Source organism: Alosa pseudoharengus, unplaced genomic scaffold, assembly GCF_046254945.1.
Source record: "Alosa pseudoharengus isolate Yale_2024_CS ecotype anadromous, Long Island Sound unplaced genomic scaffold, YU_APseudo_1.1 YU_APseudo_1.1_scf_1, whole genome shotgun sequence".
NCBI lineage: Eukaryota > Metazoa > Chordata > Actinopteri > Clupeiformes > Clupeidae > Alosa > Alosa pseudoharengus.
This window is the reverse complement of record NW_027468564.1, coordinates 16,915,184-16,934,343: the sequence shown is the minus strand read 5'-3', so window position 1 is coordinate 16,934,343 and position 19,160 is coordinate 16,915,184. Positions and strand designations below refer to the sequence as shown.

Genomic DNA, 19,160 nt, shown 5'->3' with positions numbered 1-19,160 from the left:
GGCCCTCCACCCTGGCCAAAAAATTTCTCCTGGGCCTTCCCCTAAGGCTTAAAAAATTCTCTTAGGCCCTCCCCCCCCTGACGACCGGCCCTCCCCCCCCGGTAAATATCGTACAGTCCCTTACTGACAGATATGGAGCCAAAGTTTAGAAAGAGGGCTGATGGGACAGTCATTTTAAATGACTCCCATGAAGCAGACAGGGTAAAGAAGAGTGCCAAGCCATGGTCGCGTCCTCTTCCACCAGACAAGGTGTTGGAGTTGGCCAAGCAAGCAGCAGTTCAGCAAGGCCTTGATCCAGAAGATGAGGTCTGTGTGCTGGGTCTGCATACACTGCAGTTCAGGTTTTTCAGGGGACAGACATTCAGGTGGGTCCTGGAGAATGCGCTTGGTTTTGGTGGGTACCTGGTGGCTTCCATGATCAGGGAGAGTGAGAGGGGTGAGGTGAAGGACGCCTTAGCCAACAAGGCAAACAAGGAAGCCTTCAGACGCTATATGGAGATGTTCCCTGAGGGCCGAGGGGCTATCTCCATAAAGCTGCAACGGGCGCTGAGCACCCAATCATCCTCCTCCACGTCTCATGTCGGCAGTGCCTCAGCCTCTGCCACAGCATCCACCAGCTGGTCCCCAGCGCCCCCAGTGCCACCCACCAGCCGGTCCGCCTCTGCAGTGCCATCCGCTAGCGGTTTCCCTTCCACCAAGCGTGTGCCAGTCACATCATTGCGTGGATTGCTGGTGGGAAAGAGTCTGAGCCAAAGGAGCCTTGACATGTCGGTCAGAAGACTTGTCTCTTCTTCGGCCAACAGGTTTCAGCCTAGTAAGTCTAATGTTATTAAAGGTGTGTGATGCCAAAAGTAATATGAATACACATACATATAGATTTTTTAAAACTATCATTATTGTCTTCTCTAGCCATTCCAGCAGTGCCAGCACGAGGCTCATCAGAGCATGTCTGTCCATCAGTCCCAGCAGCAGTGCCATGTGAACTGGAGACAGGTGCCATTGATGACAGGGACCTGGTCATGGCAGCAGAGCATGCGGAGGAGGCGATAGCAGCACGTAAGATAGTAGTAATAAGAATAATAGTAGTAAAATGACATATACAAATGACATAAACACAGCTGATGTAATGCGCAGAAAACAATAAATATAAAGATACTCTCAGACATTTCAATTTGTGAGTGTTCAGCACAAAATACATAAAACAAGAGCCTCACACTGCATTTCTTGTGTTCTGTTTCATAGAGAACAGAGTTTGTCTCCCTGCTGGCTGGATACCGGCCTTGCCAGTCCTAGACCAGCAGTGGATCTCAAAGGCCCTTTTTAAGTGGTCCCGGACTGGACAGCCAGAGCTTGACTTCACCAGGGTGGACAGGATGTGGTGGCACACCCCGAATCCATCACTTGTCCCCACTGGTATTCCCCCAATGGAGAGGTACTTCGGCCACTCCCTATTTATTTGGATGCCGAGGAAGCTGTGGCGCGTGCGGCTACTCTGCCCTCATGAAGACTGCGGGAAGGAGGAGCTTACATCTGCCGGATTGCACCAGAGGGTACGGCAGGTGGTTGGTGTCAGCGGGACATACTTCATGGTGGCAGAGTATCTGGCCTGCAAGGGGTGCAAGCGGAAGGTCATCAGCTGGACCTGCAACATCATCCGCCAGCTGGACATCGGCCATCGTGTCCATTTCCCCTGTCTGCTGACGTCCAAGCTGGGCTGTGACATGCAGGTGGTGCGGCAGATGCGCCAGAGGGGCCTCGGAAACAGCTGCAGCCAGCTGAGGAAACAGCTTGATTGTGGCACCAGGGGTGGAGTCCACCAGACGGTACATTCCTTTGATTTTTGTGATTGTTTATTTGTTTGTTTTGTTTACAATCCATTTGACCATATCTATAATTACCATGTTTTGCACTGCCTTAATTGTCTAGGTGTTTCGTTGGGTCACATGGTCCTGCCCAGTGGCCAGACTGCAACCGGCTGGTGGAGGCCATCTTCATCCAGCTCTGCATGGCCATCACTGGCCGAAAGAAAAGCCCAGAGGGAAGCCAGAGCCGGTGGACCCAGATCATACATGCATATAGCAATTTAAGGCAATGCATTATCAACAATGCACGTGTGATGGCCGACACCACTATCCAGCTGCCCGAGGTGAACACGGCGACGCTGGCACAATGGTGAGTAAAGTGAGCTTCACTTAAGGGAAGAGGAGAGATAGACCTCTCCGCATAGTCTGTCTGCCTCTCCACCCTCTCCATGTTTGTGTACTGTCTGTCCACTAGCCACTTTTTACCACTGTGTCACTGCTTCACTGTTTGCGTGCTATATGAGCACATATGCATAACCCCTCCCTCCATGCCAAAGCTGGATTGTGGTCACACTTATACCTGTACTTAATAATAGTAGTTTTCTATATACATATATATATACAGCGGGGAAAATAAGTATTGAACACGTCAACATTTTTTTCAGTAAGTATACTTCCAGTGAGGCTATTCGCATGAAATTTTCACCGGACATTAGTATTAACTTAGGTAATCCACACATATATAAAAATCCAAACATTAATGTCTAAAAGTAGTGTTATGAGTAAAAAAGTGGAATGGCATAGGGAAAAAGTATTGAACACGCTAAGAAAAAGCAGTACACAAAGGCAAGGAATGGCAAGGAACTGTAATTTATCAGTAATTAGAGAAATTATCCCTCCTATCTGTGCAAATTCATATAAGCTGGGTTAATACATACTGGTGAGCTATAAAAAGGTTTTTTGTTAGAAGGGTGTCACACAAGAAACATTTCATGATGGGCAAAAGCAAAGAGCTCTCCCAAGATCTTTGCAACCTTATTGTTGCCAAACATATTAATGGAACTGGTTACAGATGCACATCAAAACTTCAGAATCATCCAGCAAGCAATATTGGAGCGATTATTTGCAAGTAGAAGGAACATCACTACATCATCAACTGGCCATGCACAGGATCTCCTTGCAAGATTTCTGACCAGGAAGTCAGAAGGATAGTCAGAGCCAAGGACCCCTCTGAGAAAACTCCAAAAAGATTTGGAGGCGGCAGGTACAATTGTTACAGAGAAAATCATAGGTAATGCACTCCACCGCCATGGCCTCTATGCACCCTCACCCCGCATGACTCTATTGCTGAAGAAAAACATGTCAAAGCTCGTTGAAAGTTTGCTTCACAACATTTGAACAATCCTATGAAATACTGAAAGAATGTATTCTGGTTAAAAATGTAACTTTTCGGATGTCATACTACACACCATATTTGGAGGAGAAATGGCACTGTGCATCACCCTAAAAATACCCTATCAACATGGAGGTTTGGAGGTGGTGGCATCATGGTGTGGGCTGTTTTTCATCTCATGGTACTAGCAGACTTCATACAGTTGAAGGAATGATGAATGGAGTCATTTTGTTCTGGGAGAATCTTTACATCCACCAGGATGATGAGGATGAGACATGGCTAGACCTTCCAGCAGGACAATGATCCTAACCATTCAGCAAAGGAAGCTCTCAATTGATTTCAGAGAAAGGAAATCAAGGCCCTGACTTCAATCCAATTGAACAGTTTTGGAAGTTAACTAAAGATCAGGATTCACAAGAGGGACCCCTGAAATCTTCAATATTAAAGGACTATCTGTTTAAAAGAATGGGCCAAACTCACCAGAATACTGTGTGATTAGTTTCATCATACAGGAAATGCCTTGAAGCTGTCATTACGAATAAAGGCTTTTCCACAGCAGGCGTGTTCAATACTTTTTTCCTGTGTCATTCCACTTTATTGCACATAACTCTACCTATGGACTTTAATGTTTGGATTTTTTTATATGGGTGAATTATCTGAGTTAATACTAATGTCTGGTGAAAATTTCATGCAAATAGCCTCATTGGAAGTATACTTACTGAAAAAAATGTTGACGTGTTCAATACTTATTTTCCCCGCTGTATATATATATCACTGATTCTTGAGATAAGGGACAAAACATGTCTCCCATCAAAATGTTGCAATTTCCTTTAAAAAACAATAAATTATTTCATTTAAAAAGGCTTTAAAAGTTGGATATGAAAGAATTGTGTATGTTTAGACTTTTAGTTTTGGCTATATTTATATTATTTCATAGTAATTTCATAAAATACCGGCACTGTACTATGAAAGCCCATGGAAATGAACTCGTCCTCCGCAGAGGTTACAGTATCAAACTGTAAAAATAAAGTGTTTTAAAATGCCCAAAATGCACAAATATGATTATGAGGTTAATTGGATGGCTTAATAAAATATCACAAAATACTTAACGTGAACATTGCATTATTTTATACATTAACAACAGCCTTTCAAAATCTGTCCTCAATTCATGTCAACTCCGTCAGATATTTTTCAAATTCGAAATAAATCAGGCATATTTTGGTCAGCTTTAACCCTGAGGACCCCCTTTGACTTCTTTCTGTTGATGGATGCAGCAGTCCAACACATGGTCTCATAAGTGTTTTTAAAAAAATAAATATTCAGCGTTGAAAGTTGAAATCCCTGTGGTCACAGCTTTTATGTGTCAACACTGTCTTCAAAGTAGAGCTGAATTCAATCAAGAAGTTTGAAATAAAAGTTGGTATTTTGGTTTAGTTTAGTGGCAGCTGGCAACTGAGGAAAATCAAAATGGCTACCATCTACTACACATGATTAAGTTAAAAAAAACATGTTGTTTTGTCAACTCCGTCAGACGTCAACTCTGTCAGATATTTTGTCTGACGGTGTTGACATGTAAGCTGACGGAGTGGAAAAGTGCTCCCAAATACTCATTAAGTAATGTATTACAACTACATAACATGATAATATGATCTAAGTATGCATGTTGATTGACTTAAAACATCTTAATATACCCAAATGCCAAATAACTTATAATAATAACTCATAAAAGTATTGTTTTTATCTGTAATCTAGGCAGAAGCAAAAACAAAGAAACAGTACCAGAGAAAAGGGAGAGAAAGAATTAACAGTGACCCAGAGAGCAGAAGGGACAGTTAGACAGTAAACAGCAGTTAGAAAAGGAGAGACAGAGATGGAAGGACAGGGTCCAAAACAAAAAAGTAAAACAAGTAGGAGAATTAGGACCCAGAGCAAAAAGGCACCGCAATAAGTATTGGAGGAAAGCAAAGAAAAGGTCCAGAGCTATGCAGAATAGATGGCTAAATGAAATAGACACCCCACCAGAATGTCCTCTGGACCAGGCTGTTGAGGAGCCTACTTCAACCCAGCGTGCCCTTGCAGCTGAGAGAGAGAGGAGAAAAACCAGGAAAAGACACGCAAGAGAGATAAAAGCATTGAAAGAAAAGGTTAAGAAATTAACAAAAGAGCAACACAAACTAAGAAAGCAGGAATGGCGGAAAAAGAAGGCTCAAATAGAACAGTCAAATGTCAAACTTAAAGATAAAATGATTGTAGATTCTCCATGAACAGAAACAGAGAGGATGATAACGGGAAGCCAACATCGGAACTCCAACATTAGGAGATATCTTCTTTTTCACAAGAGCTGAGAAGGAATTATACAACTCATGTGGCACAGAAACGAGCCGTTGAAAAATCAGGTCACAGACAACTGGCATTACACTGCAAAAACTGCTTATCTAATAAAATCTAACTAAGATTATTAATCTTATATCAAGATAAAAAACTAGTTTGTATTGTTTTCAGTATAAAGAGACTTACCAGCGCTTTCTCATGAAATCATTTGACTTAATTTAAGAAAAGTTTGACTTATTTTAAGACATCTCATCATGAAAACAAGCAGATTTGCCAGTGCATTGAGCAAATCTGTCCTAAAAACAAGCCAATTTGTCTGCCAGTGCGTTAAGTAAATTTGTCTTGATAAGACTCCTTAAAATAAGTCAAAGTCTTCTTAAATTAAGTCAAAATGACCTTTCAAGAGGTAAGTCTTTTCATACTAGAAACAATACCAAATAGATTTTTTTGATGTTATTATAAGATTAGATTTAATTTTTTGCAGTGTATCAGGCAAGATTCTAAAGAAGTATCGGCTTCTCCATAGGCTTCGCCAGTTTGGTGTTAGCTACAGACAACTATCATGCTCTTGCAGTGCTATTGAATTGCCAATGCTTTCCCCCAGCTACTCTTTGTATAAGAGACTGCTCAGAGGAGCAGCAGACTGATGCAAGGGCCAGGAAGAGCCGTCCATGTTGATAGAGGAGATGGAAGACGAGTTGGGAGAAGCAGGGGATTCGGTCGATGAAATGTACGATTTGGTGGATGAAATGGAAGAGGAGCCATTGAAAGATCCTGGGGGTGCTACTGTTGATATAATTATCAACAGTATTGAGACAGGGGATTGGCTGGCAGTGGTGTATGATGATCACTGGTGGTTAGGAAAGTCCATTGATGTAGATATAGAACACCAAGATGTGAAAGTTGAGTTTTTGCATCGTCGTGGTCTTACTGCCAATTTTCACCCTAAATATGGGAGGGGGGTAACCTAGAAATCTAGATGTACCCTAGCAGCAGCAAATGAAATTTGCAGCCAGGATAGTCTAGCAACTCTCTGTTGGCTTGTGAGCTGGAAAAATCAAACTTTGATCAGGCCAATCATATTGTGTGTAGAGTCGGTGGGCGGGCTTAACATAATGATGACAGAGTTGCGACGGTTCCACGTGAATTCCCTGCTACTTGAAAACAAAAAAGATGGATGCTGTTGCTGGAAAACAGCGGTCTTTGAATCACGACTGGAGTTAAGCTTTTTTTTTTAAGTTGGCAAAAGTTTGATCAACTAGCCAACTAGCTCCACTGGTGGGAAAGCGCATGGGACTCATGAGATGAGTAGGCAGTGTTGGGAAGGATACTTTCAAAAAGTATTCTGTTACAGAATACAGAATACATGCCCAAAAATGTATTTTGTAACGTATTCAATCTGAGTAACGTATTCTGAATACTTGGATTACTTCTGCATTGATTTGCAATGCAGCCATCAAATCCTGCTTACTAAACAGGCCTATTCTGGTGTGTTCTTCTGTTCCAAATGGCTAAACCCTGCTGAAAAAAACAGCTAGAAACCAGCTTATGCTGGTAGCTGGTTTTAGCTGGTCTTTGCTGGTTTTCTTCCAGCTCTTGCTGGTCTTTGCTGGTGTAGCTGGTTGGGCCACCAGCTGGATATGCTGGCATGACCATCTGAGGAAGCTGGTCATGCTGGTGTGACCAGCCTGTCTTGTGGGATACAGCTGGTGCAAGATGGTCATGCTGGTGACCAGCCCGTCAAGCTGGTCATGCTGGTTTGCTAGAATGACCAACATAAGCTGGCATGGCCAGTTAAACCAGCACTATAGACCAGCAACACCAGCTAAAATGACCAGCATGAGGTGGTACTACAAGCAAAACCAGCTGAATTACCATCATAAGCTGGGAAAACCAGCTGAAGGTATGTTTTCGTAATAGTTTTGCTGGTCTAGTAGGTCAACCATCATAGGGTGGTCAAACAAGCTGGTCAACCAGCAAACCCCCTTTAGCTGGTCAGGCTGTTTTTTTCAGCAGGGAAGTGCCCATATAGGAGAATGTAAAGTCAACAAAGCTACCAGATACAACTATAAAATAGCAAGGTGACCAGTAAAACTACAGCAGGCAACTAGGCTAGGAGGAGGGATGTCTGTTTCTGTCCAGTGAAAGATTTTGAAACTGACAGGGACAGCTTGTTCCCTGTTCAACACCTCTTGTCCAATGTCCAAGTCCCGCAGGTTAGACAAACTATTATATATAAATATCTAATACTTGGCTCTACACCGAAGGCAGTAATGACAGATAAAACACTATATGTACTTACTTGCTGAGAGAAATTGGAGCAAATCATAGAACTTACTTGCCTGAGGTCCTGTAGAAACTCTTTGTTTGAAGTTTGATACTCTTTCCCTTGATACTGCCATGTCAAAACTAGTCAAATATCTTTAATCAGTTTGATTCTCGATTAGTTTGTCAACACCGTCAATTGTGTGTCAACACCGTCAGTTGTGTGTCAACACCGTAAGATGGAGGTTTTTCATTTTTATAAAAAAAATTATATTTATTTTGTTCAATTGAGTGTGTTCATACATTAAAACACCAACTTATCTACATGCATCAGTGTCTTGTGTGCACAAAACCACTAATTGTATATATTAAAAATTAAAAAATAGTAAACTAAATTAAGGTAATTTAAAATGGCTTATTTCAAAACAATGTAAAATGATATTAAAAGTGTATATAATGCAATTTATCACTAAACCTTGCTAAGGCACACCATTTCTACACACTTAAAGACTTTAGAGTGTTGTTGAATTGATCAAACACACAAAAAAACATATTTTCATGTGTCTGACGGAGTTGACAAATGACAAGTTACTAAGTCAGTAAATGTTAATTTTTATAAAAAGTGGTTAATAAAAAACCTGTTCCTTTTCAGGCATGATAGATGAGATCTATGTTTATGATGATATCCAATTAAAATTAATGTAGTATTGATTTTTTGTTTGTCACTTTTCAAAAGTACTTTTGTCCCTTATCTCAAGAATCAGTGATATATATATAAATTGTATTTTAGTATATTCTTTATCTTCTACTGTCCTTATTTCTTGTTGTGTTTTTTATATTATATGCTTTTAATGACTTTTTCTGCTGTTAGTGAATGTTGTGTGAGATGTCTGTATGCTACTGTGACCTTGAATTTCCCCTTGGGGATCAATAAAGTATCTATCTATCTATCTAAATTAATAAATATCTGTACAACCTAGGTAGCAACAACAGCTTTATTTGTGGAATATATCTCTTCTTTAAAACTGCCCTTTTGATGTTATTTTTATTCAGGTACAACAAGCGTAGCCGGAGTCAGGAGACTGAGGTGCTGCAACAAGCCATCCCCTGTCCTGAGGCTCCAATTGCAGGACCTGTGCGGCAGCAGTCTACACCCCAAAAAGAGGCTCTGTCCGTCGTAGTTGTGGTGGACAACCCGCATGTCTTTTCCCTGCCGTCAAATACAGCAGGCACGGCCAGGCTGAAAAGACGTCTGACATTTGGGGAGATAGACCAACCTGCCGCAACATTCGCCCCCCTGCAGCGCCCTTCAGCCAGCGCCACTGCTACACTCTCCTCTGTGCAGCGCCCTTCAGCCAGCGCCACTGCTACACTCGCCTCTGTGCAGCGCCCTTCAGCCAGCGCCACGCTCTCCTCCATGCAGCGCCCTTCAGCCAGTGCCACGCTCTCCTCCATGCAGCACCCTTCAGCCAGTGCCACGCTCTCCTCCATGCTGCACCCTTCAACCACCGCGACACAAGGTCCAAGCCAGGCTAAGGCAAATCCTGCCAGCCAGTCCTGTTCCTTCAACAGCACCAGTTTTAGATATACCATACAACACACAATGGAACAGAAAGAGGAGAATGGAGAAGGAAGAGGCGGGTGAACGTGTTAGAAAGTATACTAAAAAAAACGATGTAGTGGTGTGTAGAAGCTGTTTAAAGGACCGTAAGCTGGCAGGTCACCAGCAGTATTATGGGAACTGGTACTGTGAGGAGACAGCCATCGAGTCCTTAACTGAATGGCGAGTGCGTCTGGCAGCCAGAGGATATGGGAAAAAAAGGAGCAGATGGGAGTGGAGCAAAGGGGTGTGAGGGGAGAAGGCAGGGAAGAGGGGCAAACTGACAAATGATGCACTTGCACTGTTGTATATAGTTATTTAATTAAATAAATTCTTTTGGTATCAATTCCCCCCTCTGTGTAATTCAATATTCAACTGTGTATTTTTCTGTGACATTGTTATGGTAAAGTAATTGATAAGGACTTCTCTGTCATAATTAATCACAAGTCTGGAGCTATTGGTGAACCATTTACTGCAGAAAAGGTAGGTATTTGTAAAACTGCACAGACCATAAAAAGCCAGGCTTTTTGTTTTCCTAAATCCTCTAAATGACCCTGCTTTTATGTGGGACAGGCTTCTATATCAGACAGCCTTTTAATTCCTTACACACAGAATTTTACCTCAGCAAAGATGGTGTTGTAGCTTTATGTAATGCTGGTTATTGTTGTACTAGTAATACTCGTGGGTTACTTACTAAAGCATATAATATGAATACACGCCTCTGTATATAATATTAAAATAATTAGTAATTAGTAATTAAAATTACTAAAGCATATAATATGAATACACGGAGGCAAGGATGAAAAGAACTCGGTGCTCAATCAAATACACCACAGATGAGAAATATGAAATTTAACATTTCACACAGAATATCTGCCTATCTTTGAAATAAATAAGGAATGATATAAACCAGAAAAAAACAACAGACATAGAACAAAACGTCTATCTCCAAGCTTTTATTTCAAGTTGTACAGTATACAGAAAATGATTATGCATACTACATTGCAGCTAACTGTTAAGAAGAGAGTCATTTTAAATATCCTAATTTCTCTTAGTTAGCGTTCATACCGTCCCACATGTGACACGTCAGTATTCCATACAACGATTGATATCTGTAGCATATTTTCAATGCAATCCATCAGAGAAAATGACATGTGACAGGTGAAAAACAAACGTGTGTATCATCCTCGTTTCTCTTAGTTAGCGATCATACCGTCGCACGTGTGACACGTCAGTATCATTCCATACAACGATAGACATCTTTAGTGTATTTTCAATGCAAATATTACGTGCATGACAGGATTCGAACCGGCGCTTTAGGGGGCGCTTTTGGACAGTTCTTGGAGACAAACCTCGACATATGCGCGACAGTGGTTAGAGCGTTCGTCTCCCATGCCAGTGTGTGTGTCAAGGTGGCGGGCTCGAGGCCCGTGAGCGGCGAATGAACTGACCTTGTGACAGCAGCATGCGAAAACCCAGGCTAGTTCACCATGCTTATATTTTCAAAATCAAAGATTGGTTTGTGTTCTTTCTGGATTTAAATGACATTCAGAAACTCAAAAAAGTCCAAGTTCCACGTTTTCATATCAACCTAAATGAACAAAATCTGATTAAATATTTTTTTTTATAAGGCTGCCCTGTGGGTGTAACCAAAACTGGAATGGGTGAATGTGCGCCACTGAAAAGTGCGTAACTGAAGCACATGAAAAAGATTTACACGCACAGAAGCTGGAATGGGAGAATTTGCCCATTAAATATTCCATGGCCACCACAGGGCCTAACATTTATCTTGAAAATCTTGTTTTAGGAGCTGACAGGTTTCGCTAAATGTATCTAGTGGATGTCTGTTTCTCTTGCTGTATATATATTGTAGAAAAATCTAGTTTATTATTAGTGGCATGGCTGCTGTCAAAATTCACCAGCATTAGTTTGAGCACATTTTCGAAATATTTTTTTGGGATGACTAGTGGTGACCAAAAAGTATTTTTTGCCAGATTGTGTGACGCCAGTCACAAATAGACAGGGAGGATAATACAATATATCTATTAAGCATAATGATACTATTGTAGGTACAGAGTGAACCTTTGTGAAAGAGAAATTATTGCTAGTAAATTCCCTTTCCTCTGTGACAGATGTTATGCATCCCTCTGTACTGTAAGCTTACACAAACTGCATTTTTCTCCTTTTGTCTCTTGAGCATTAGAGATCCTATAATCTGAGAAATATGATAAAAATGTATGTGATGAGTGATACTGTAAAAGCAGTTTTCATTTGTATTTTATAGACTTGCTTCCTGCAACCTTACAATGGGATCATGTCATTTTATGGCCTTATGTGTCCAGTCAACAAACTCACACTTGACAGAACTGGACCTGACCAACAACGATCTGATGGATGCTGGAGTAAAGGAATTGTCTCAGGCATTTCAGTGCCAGAACTGCAAATTGGAGACACTTAAGTATGGATTTAAACTGGTTTGATACCAATCTCTCACATTTTTGTCCAAAACTCTCAAAATAAACCAAAATATTTCTGCCTGATCACATTTCATTCTTGATACATGGCTGTCAACAAGCAACTTAAGAGGAGTGCTTTAGTTGTACCAAAACATGAGACAAGAAAAACAATGTATGTGAGTCTTAATGTCTGTGAGCGGCTCTAAGGAGCACTGCTTTGTGCCACTCTGCTCGGCTTCAAGTCGATTTTAGCTTTTTTCCTAAAAACGTAGCCTAAGTAAACAGTGAGTGCACAAAATAAGAAGGGCCGGCTTTTCAGTGCCTGAGGACACGTATTGGTATAACTGAAGTACTAATCATCAGGTAAACAGGGATATCAACAAACAGGAAACTGGTTTGAAGTCAAATCAGAAGAACCATTGCTGCCAGTGCAAGTATTTGAAGCCCATCACGCTTTGCAAAAGATTTGAACAACATTTTTGTTGAGACTTTAACTAGACTATAGACTATTGAAACATCAAAAAAGTCAAGATCGGTAGAAACTAAGGCTGTCAGTGCTAGCCTGACATAGTCATACTCAATTCTAGTCAGAATATGAGTCTGATACTGCTCCATTGGGACGTAACAACAAAATAACAATAGCAACAAAATAGCTTACCGTGAGGTTTAGGAAGAAAACACACGAACCATCCTTCTCCTATATCCCCTCTGTTCTGTTGAACAGTGATATGCTACAAACATGTTAAACAGCTGGGAAAGGCTGTTGCAAATCCCTCAAACAGGTGGTCAATCAGAGATTTCAAACTAACGAACATGTCGCAATGCAACAGCACTGTTTTCCCTTGATGAAAGTGAAACCACGATTTTTCCCACATCTCAACTTTGGCCAAAGTTTTCAGAAATAATCGTTTCCAGTGATACAACTTCATTAAATAATACAAATTTTCCATATGGGGTCTTAAAAGCCATGTATCCTTCTAGCCATAGGCGCTGTTGCTCACCTGTCCATCATCGTAAAGCCTGATTTGATTGGTCCGCCCGATATAGGGCGAGCATACTTCCACCACAATGAAGCAATGCCAGACCGAACTTCCCGACCTCAAATGTTGTGAGCAGGACTAAGTTCGGAATGGCACCCAGGCTATGTTATTGCATTAAAGGAACACGCCACCCAAAAACAGTAGTGATATATGTTCTTACCGTAACTTTCACGAGTTGAGTCGTACCTCTCCCGTGTCGGTAGGTGCACTCAAACGCTCTGTCGCGCGGTGCTAATGTGTTAGCATGTTGCTATGCTAGCGGGCTCTGCCGTGGCCGTAGAGAGAGGCACATAGCAGTATTCAAACACCTCCACGTTTTACCTACTTAAATACAGTTGCACGAGTAGTTGATGAAAAATGTTAGGGCACACAACATGAAACGTGACGATTTTCCAAGCGAATAAACATGAGAACTACAATGTGTGGCGCAATAGCACTTGGGAGTACTTTGACCTAGCGTGGTAATATTATTAACACCTAATTGTAGATCGATCCTATCCACCACAGAGTTTAGAATCCATGCTGGATCGACCCTTAGCCTCTCCCTCCCCTCTGAGCGAGAGAGGCACACACACTAGAGATGCGCTGATGGGCTATTATTTCAACCATAACTGCATAGCAAAACTTATCATCCATCAGCCATCCATCAGCACCAAAGTTTGTTGACCAATTTTCAAAACTACACCTGCCCACCATCCGCTGGTTGTTTTAATGTAGGCTATATGGGTGATGCAGCGCTGCTGACGTGAGGCTAGAAAGCCCTTGCCTGTTCTAGAAAGACTGATCTAATGCAGCAAATACATTAAAAGGCAAAAGTCGTACATTGGCTAGGCCTATCCCCAGAATATCAGCAGCAAACTCAGTCTCTGTCGCGCAAAACAGTCTCCAAATAAAACGCACATCGGCCTGTTGCCTATTCTGCCATGCAGCTTGTGACAATATATCGTCCAAAATGCTTGATTGATGCATTGCATTCCCCACATTTTTAGCTACATTTTCATGTACCACATTAAATTCCAATGTCACCGTGTCCATTTCATTGTAGGAGTTAGAAAAGTATTCTTTTGGGATGTTTTTCAACCAGGGGGTGCTGGTGACCTTCTCAAAGTAAACGGTAACACTAAAGCAAGAGGCTACACTGAGATTCTGGAGGAAAAGATAAGGCAGTGTGCAAGAGACATACCCCAATAGGCATAATTGGACCATTAAACCATACAATGATTCAAAACATACAGCCAAACAAGTCAAGAAATGGTTAACAGAGAACAATGTCATATTTTAGAGTGGCCCAGCCAGAGTCCAGACCTCAATCCGTCAAAAAAGTGAGTACAAGGCCAGAGGGATGGCAAATAATGGCTCCTAACTCAAAAAAAGGTCAATCATTGTGGAGACATGGAGCAGCTTGGTACATATTTTAAGAACCATTTTGAGAGCTTTGATTGCAAATAAAGATGTTTCCAGCGATTATTTTAAAAGGGTATGAATAATTGCGGAGACGTCATTTTTCATAAAAATGTTAAAAAAGATAAAAACATTTATTTTTTTGATTCCATGTTTCTACCACATTGTCCTATTGGCAACCTATTGGCATGTGGCAGTGTCATTTTTAGTCAGAACAAACATATTTGAAGAGAGAGAAAATCAACATTAAATCAATATTTGCCAGGGGTATAAATAATTTTGTTCTTAATTGTAGATAGACAGTGTGCATGCAAAATACACTCCTAAACTCGCACCCTCAAGAGTCAAGCCCCCCCCCCCCCCCCTCCTGACCTAATATGTCTCTCATTCTTTCCATTCTGTCCTTCCTGTTCCCTCAGACTGTCTGGATGTTGTATCTCAGAAACAGGCTGTGCATTCTTAGCTGCTGCTCTTAGATCCAACTCCAGCTTGAAAGCTGGATCTGAGTTACAATCACATACGTCGCTCAGCAGAGGTGTCCTTGCCCTTTGAATGGAGGACATTCCGACTCTGGTAAGTTTCAGTTACCTCTTGAGTACTGTACATTGAGAGACTCAAAACCAATGTTTTGATCATTCAATATTTCACACGTGATGTCTGTGTGAAAAAATAAATTGCATCACTGTACATTTCCTAATTATGACCGCCGCGCAGCGAATTGGCATATATATCATATCATATAGGTTTAGTCAGATTTTTATTTTATTTTTTTTCTTCTTTTTTTATTTTTTTTCTTTTTCGCATGGCCAATTTTCCATCAAGGAAGTAGCCCCACAAGGATAGCATGGAAATGGAAGCGCCAGCGTTTAGTTCTGTCAGGAAGACTCATTCATTCATTCCTCCTAGCCAATCAGCGGTTTACACACACTTTAAAACACCTTCACTCACATACCTGTTTGCTGTTCTCAGGTGCCGACTTTCGATTTCGTTAGTTGCCTTCTGTGTCTCTGTTAGAAAGGCCATTGGCTGCGCTGAAGATTCTGAGCTCGCGCTTACGTCCTCACGTTTGCGCGGGAAGCTCAGTGTCCACGCATCTTCAGTGTGGAGCAGTTCAGTTAGTGAGATCTGCTGCCAGTCAGTTTGCCACGGACTTTGGCTCGACGTTTCACCATGAAAGGACACTTTATTCACCTTCTAAAGTCAATTTCTGTTCCTTGTGTGCGTCATTGAAGATTTGTGAGTACTTTTATCCTGTTTTAGTGTCCAGATGTTTGCTAGTTTAGTCCGTTTTGAGAGTGTGATTTCGCTAGCTTTAACAGTGAATGTAGAGTAATGTAGAGCCTTCTAGAATGTTCCTATGACTTCGTTTGTGATTTGTAGTGCCTCATATTGATGTCGGATCCCTTAATTGTCATTTGGAATGTGTTAATTGCCGTCTTTTGTGTTAGTATAGCGAAATACCATCGTGTGTTTTACTGTGGAGATTTCGCACCTTTAATAGCCTGTTTATAGGGCGCCATTGTAATGTGTAATTACCACGAGTTTGCCAGTAGTTGGCAGTGTTTCCCCAGGGTATAGCAGGCATGTAGATTTTCCCTATGGAAGCTGTTCATGCCTTAAATAACTAGACTGAATGCCTTTATGTCAGTAATTTTTTATTGATGCAGAGTTTGTATTTCTGCTTCCTTCCTTTCTTAGACCACACACATATCTGTAACCAACTGTAGAAAGCCTATTTGAATTATGCAACTGAGTGATAATTAAGACGAATTATCATCTGATTGACCCTGTATACTACTGTGCTGCCTTCAAGTTAATTAAAACCCCTTAACTGCATTTTGGACTCAGTGGCGTTCTTACCGACGCACCAGGAAGACACCATACTATCCAACCAGCACCTATACAGTCCACCCACCTAATCACCTAACACCACTAAACCCTCCATAACAGTCACAGCTCACAATGTCTTCGTTTGATCCTCTCGAGTTTCAACTCTCTGACTCGGATGATGACATTATTCCACCGTCTGGTTCTCCTTCAGTCCGCCGAAGCGCTCGCGTCCTCGTACGGGACTCTCCCTGGTCTAGCTATCCCTCCGATCATATCCTGGGACTTTTAGAAGATCAAGGGATCCCCGTCCATAGTGATATTCGGAGAGAAGACCCGCTCACTCTGGCTTTTAACTCCTTGGGCGATCCCTCCGCTTTTGCCCCGGAGGATCCTGCGCCCCCGGAGCCCGAGGTCCCAGCTCAGCCGAAGAAAGCGAGCAGGAAGCGCCCCGCCAAGTCTCCTCCACCTCGACCAGCAAAAAGGGCGAGCAAAGCTTCAGCACAACCTCAGCCTTCAACCTCCCAACATCATACATCTCCAGCGGATGATCAATCAGTCGTCCAAGCTATTCAGTATCTCACAAAATCAGTCAAGGGCTTAGAAGCGCGAATGAAAGCCTTCGAGAATCCAAACCTCCCTTCGACATCCAGGCCATCGACTTCTTCAACTACATCTCCCACCTTCTCAGCGTTTCCCTCTACGCTGCTCCCCTCCACTTCCTCCTCCCAGCCAGCGGACGTTCTCCCTCCCGCTCATTCCACGGCCGTACCGCGCTCAGAAGCCTCCGTTGTAGCAGGCACGCACAGCTTCAACCTCGCTACAGCACTCCCAGCGCAAATTCCGGGTAGGTTTGTTTCTCCCACCGCAGCGGCTCTCTCCCCTTTACTGAGGTCCCATATACTGCAAGGTAAGGACGTAAATCTTGCTTCACTTTTACTGCCATCACCTGCCATCGACCGTCAGTTTATAGACTGCGGGGACGTCTCCGTTTTACTGAAAACGTCGGACCCTAGACTGCTTCGCAATCTGTCTTTCGGGGAGTTTGTCATAGCGTTCAGCGTCTATAGAGACACTATTTGCCATAGTTACCCTGAGCGGAGGGATGAGCTGGACCTTTATTTAACTATGATGGTGAAACACTTTTCTACGAATACCACCTAGCTTTCTCCGCCAAATCTGCAGCTTTTATCGCCCTACATAACACCAGACTGGATTGGTCAGTCACTGACATGGAGCTTTTGGTCCGACACTTCGGTGGACACCGAGTGCTCTCGTGCACCATATGCAGCTCGCACGGTCATGCAGCCTCTGTTTGCCCCAAAACTGTCAGCAGGAATGTGCCATCGGCTGTTCAGGCGGATCCCGTAAGCGGCACTCGTGATCGAAAGGGGCGCCCTTTTGTTCACTTTAATGGTGTAACTGTGTGTAACAATTTTAATGAATCTGTCTGTACCTTCCCTAACTGCCGTTTTCTACATATTTGTAGTTTTTGCAAAGATCCACACCCAAAATCTGTCTGCCCCCGGTGCCTGAGGCCTCCTTCGAGAGGGAAAGCCGAGACAACGTCAAAACAATTTTAAGCAGGCACCCCTCCACTCCAATCAATGTTCCAGCCCTCTCTCTCTTTCTGTCTTCTCACCCCGATTCCTCTTTTGTTAATTACCTACTGACAGGGCTATCACAAGGGTTTCGGGTTGGTGTTCTCTCCCCCTTGAGGGTTTCATATGTAGCCAAGAATTTGCAATCTGCTCTGTCTGAACCACTCATTGTGTCGAGCCTGTTGGCTAAAGAAGTCAATAAAGGCTATGTGGTCGGACCTTTCTCTTCTCCTCCTTTCTCTCCCTTCAGAGTCAATTCCTTAGGAGTTGTGACTCGCAAATACTCAGGCAAAAAGCGCCTCATTTTTGACATGTCTTCCCCCCACTCTGACCTGGTAGCCAGCATCAACGAAAGCATTCCCCTTCACCCCTTTTCCCTGTACTATGCTTCTGTCGACAATGCCATTAATTTGATTAAGTTAGCAGGCCAGGGCGCATGGCTTTCAAAAGCCGACATCACGGATGCTTTTAAAATTATGCCTATCCATCCCTCCGATTGGCCGCTTTTTGGAGTTAAGTGGGAGTCCAAATTCTATTTTGCGGTCAAGCTGACATTTGGCTGTAGGAGTAGTCCTCACATCTTCTTTCTGAAGCGCTGTGTTGGATTCTGCTCAACGTCTGTAAATTACGTTTCGTTTTGCATCTTCTCGACGATTTTCTGCTCGTTGACTTTCCGTCCTCCGAGAATTCCGTCTTAGACACGCTTAAGCGAGTATTTAGTGCTGTAGGCGTCCCTCTCTCCGAGGAGAAAACGATGGGTCCTCTTACGCGTCTCGAATTTCTAGGCATTATGTTGGACTCCGTTAAAATGCAAGCTTCTCTTCCAGAAGAGAAACTTATCAGAATTAGGGCCATTACTGCGTCTTTCGTCTCGTCTAGAACGGTTTCAAAACGTGAACTTCTCTCACTACTCGGCCACCTCAATTTCGCTATGAGGATAATTCCTCAGGGCCGCACCTTTATCTCTCGCCTCCTATCTCTCGCTCACTCTGTCGAGAAGTTGAGCGATTTAGTTCTGGTCGATGAAGGAAGCAGGTCTGATATCGCGTTCTGGTCCCAGCTCCTTGGCAAATGGAATGGCATTTCGTTTTTCTACAACGACGTCCCTGAGTCTTCCGACTCCCTCGAGATATTCACGGACGCCGCTCCTTCAGTAGGTTTTGGGGGGGTCTTCCGAGGGCAATGGTTTGCAGAGAATGGCCAGCTGATTTCTCTACCTTTGCCCTCGGATCTGCCTCATCCGCTCTTCATGAAATTTATCCTGTGGTGGTTGCAAGCGTTCTATGGGGAAACGATTGGTCTCGTAAACGCATAACTCTATTCTGCGACAACGCGGCAGTCGTCGGCATGATCAATAAAGGGAGATCTTCTCCTTCCATAATCATGTCGTTACTTAGACGCTTAACTTGGCAATCAGTGTTACATAATTTCATCATTAGCGCTG

General features: G+C 42.7%; 1 protein-coding gene across 1 annotated transcript; it reads left to right on the top strand.

The window, feature by feature from the left end:
- The first annotated feature begins 124 nt into the window (after nt 1-124).
- Nucleotides 125-9,436, top strand: LOC143117219 (uncharacterized). The gene is made up of 5 exons (XM_076278801.1): nt 125-814; nt 910-1,056; nt 1,243-1,786; nt 1,927-2,172; nt 8,845-9,436. Exons 1-5 carry the CDS (start codon nt 133-135, stop codon nt 9,434-9,436), a joined length of 2,211 nt encoding a protein of 736 aa, XP_076134916.1. The 5' UTR covers nt 125-132.
- Nucleotides 9,437-19,160: the final 9,724 nt, after the last annotated feature.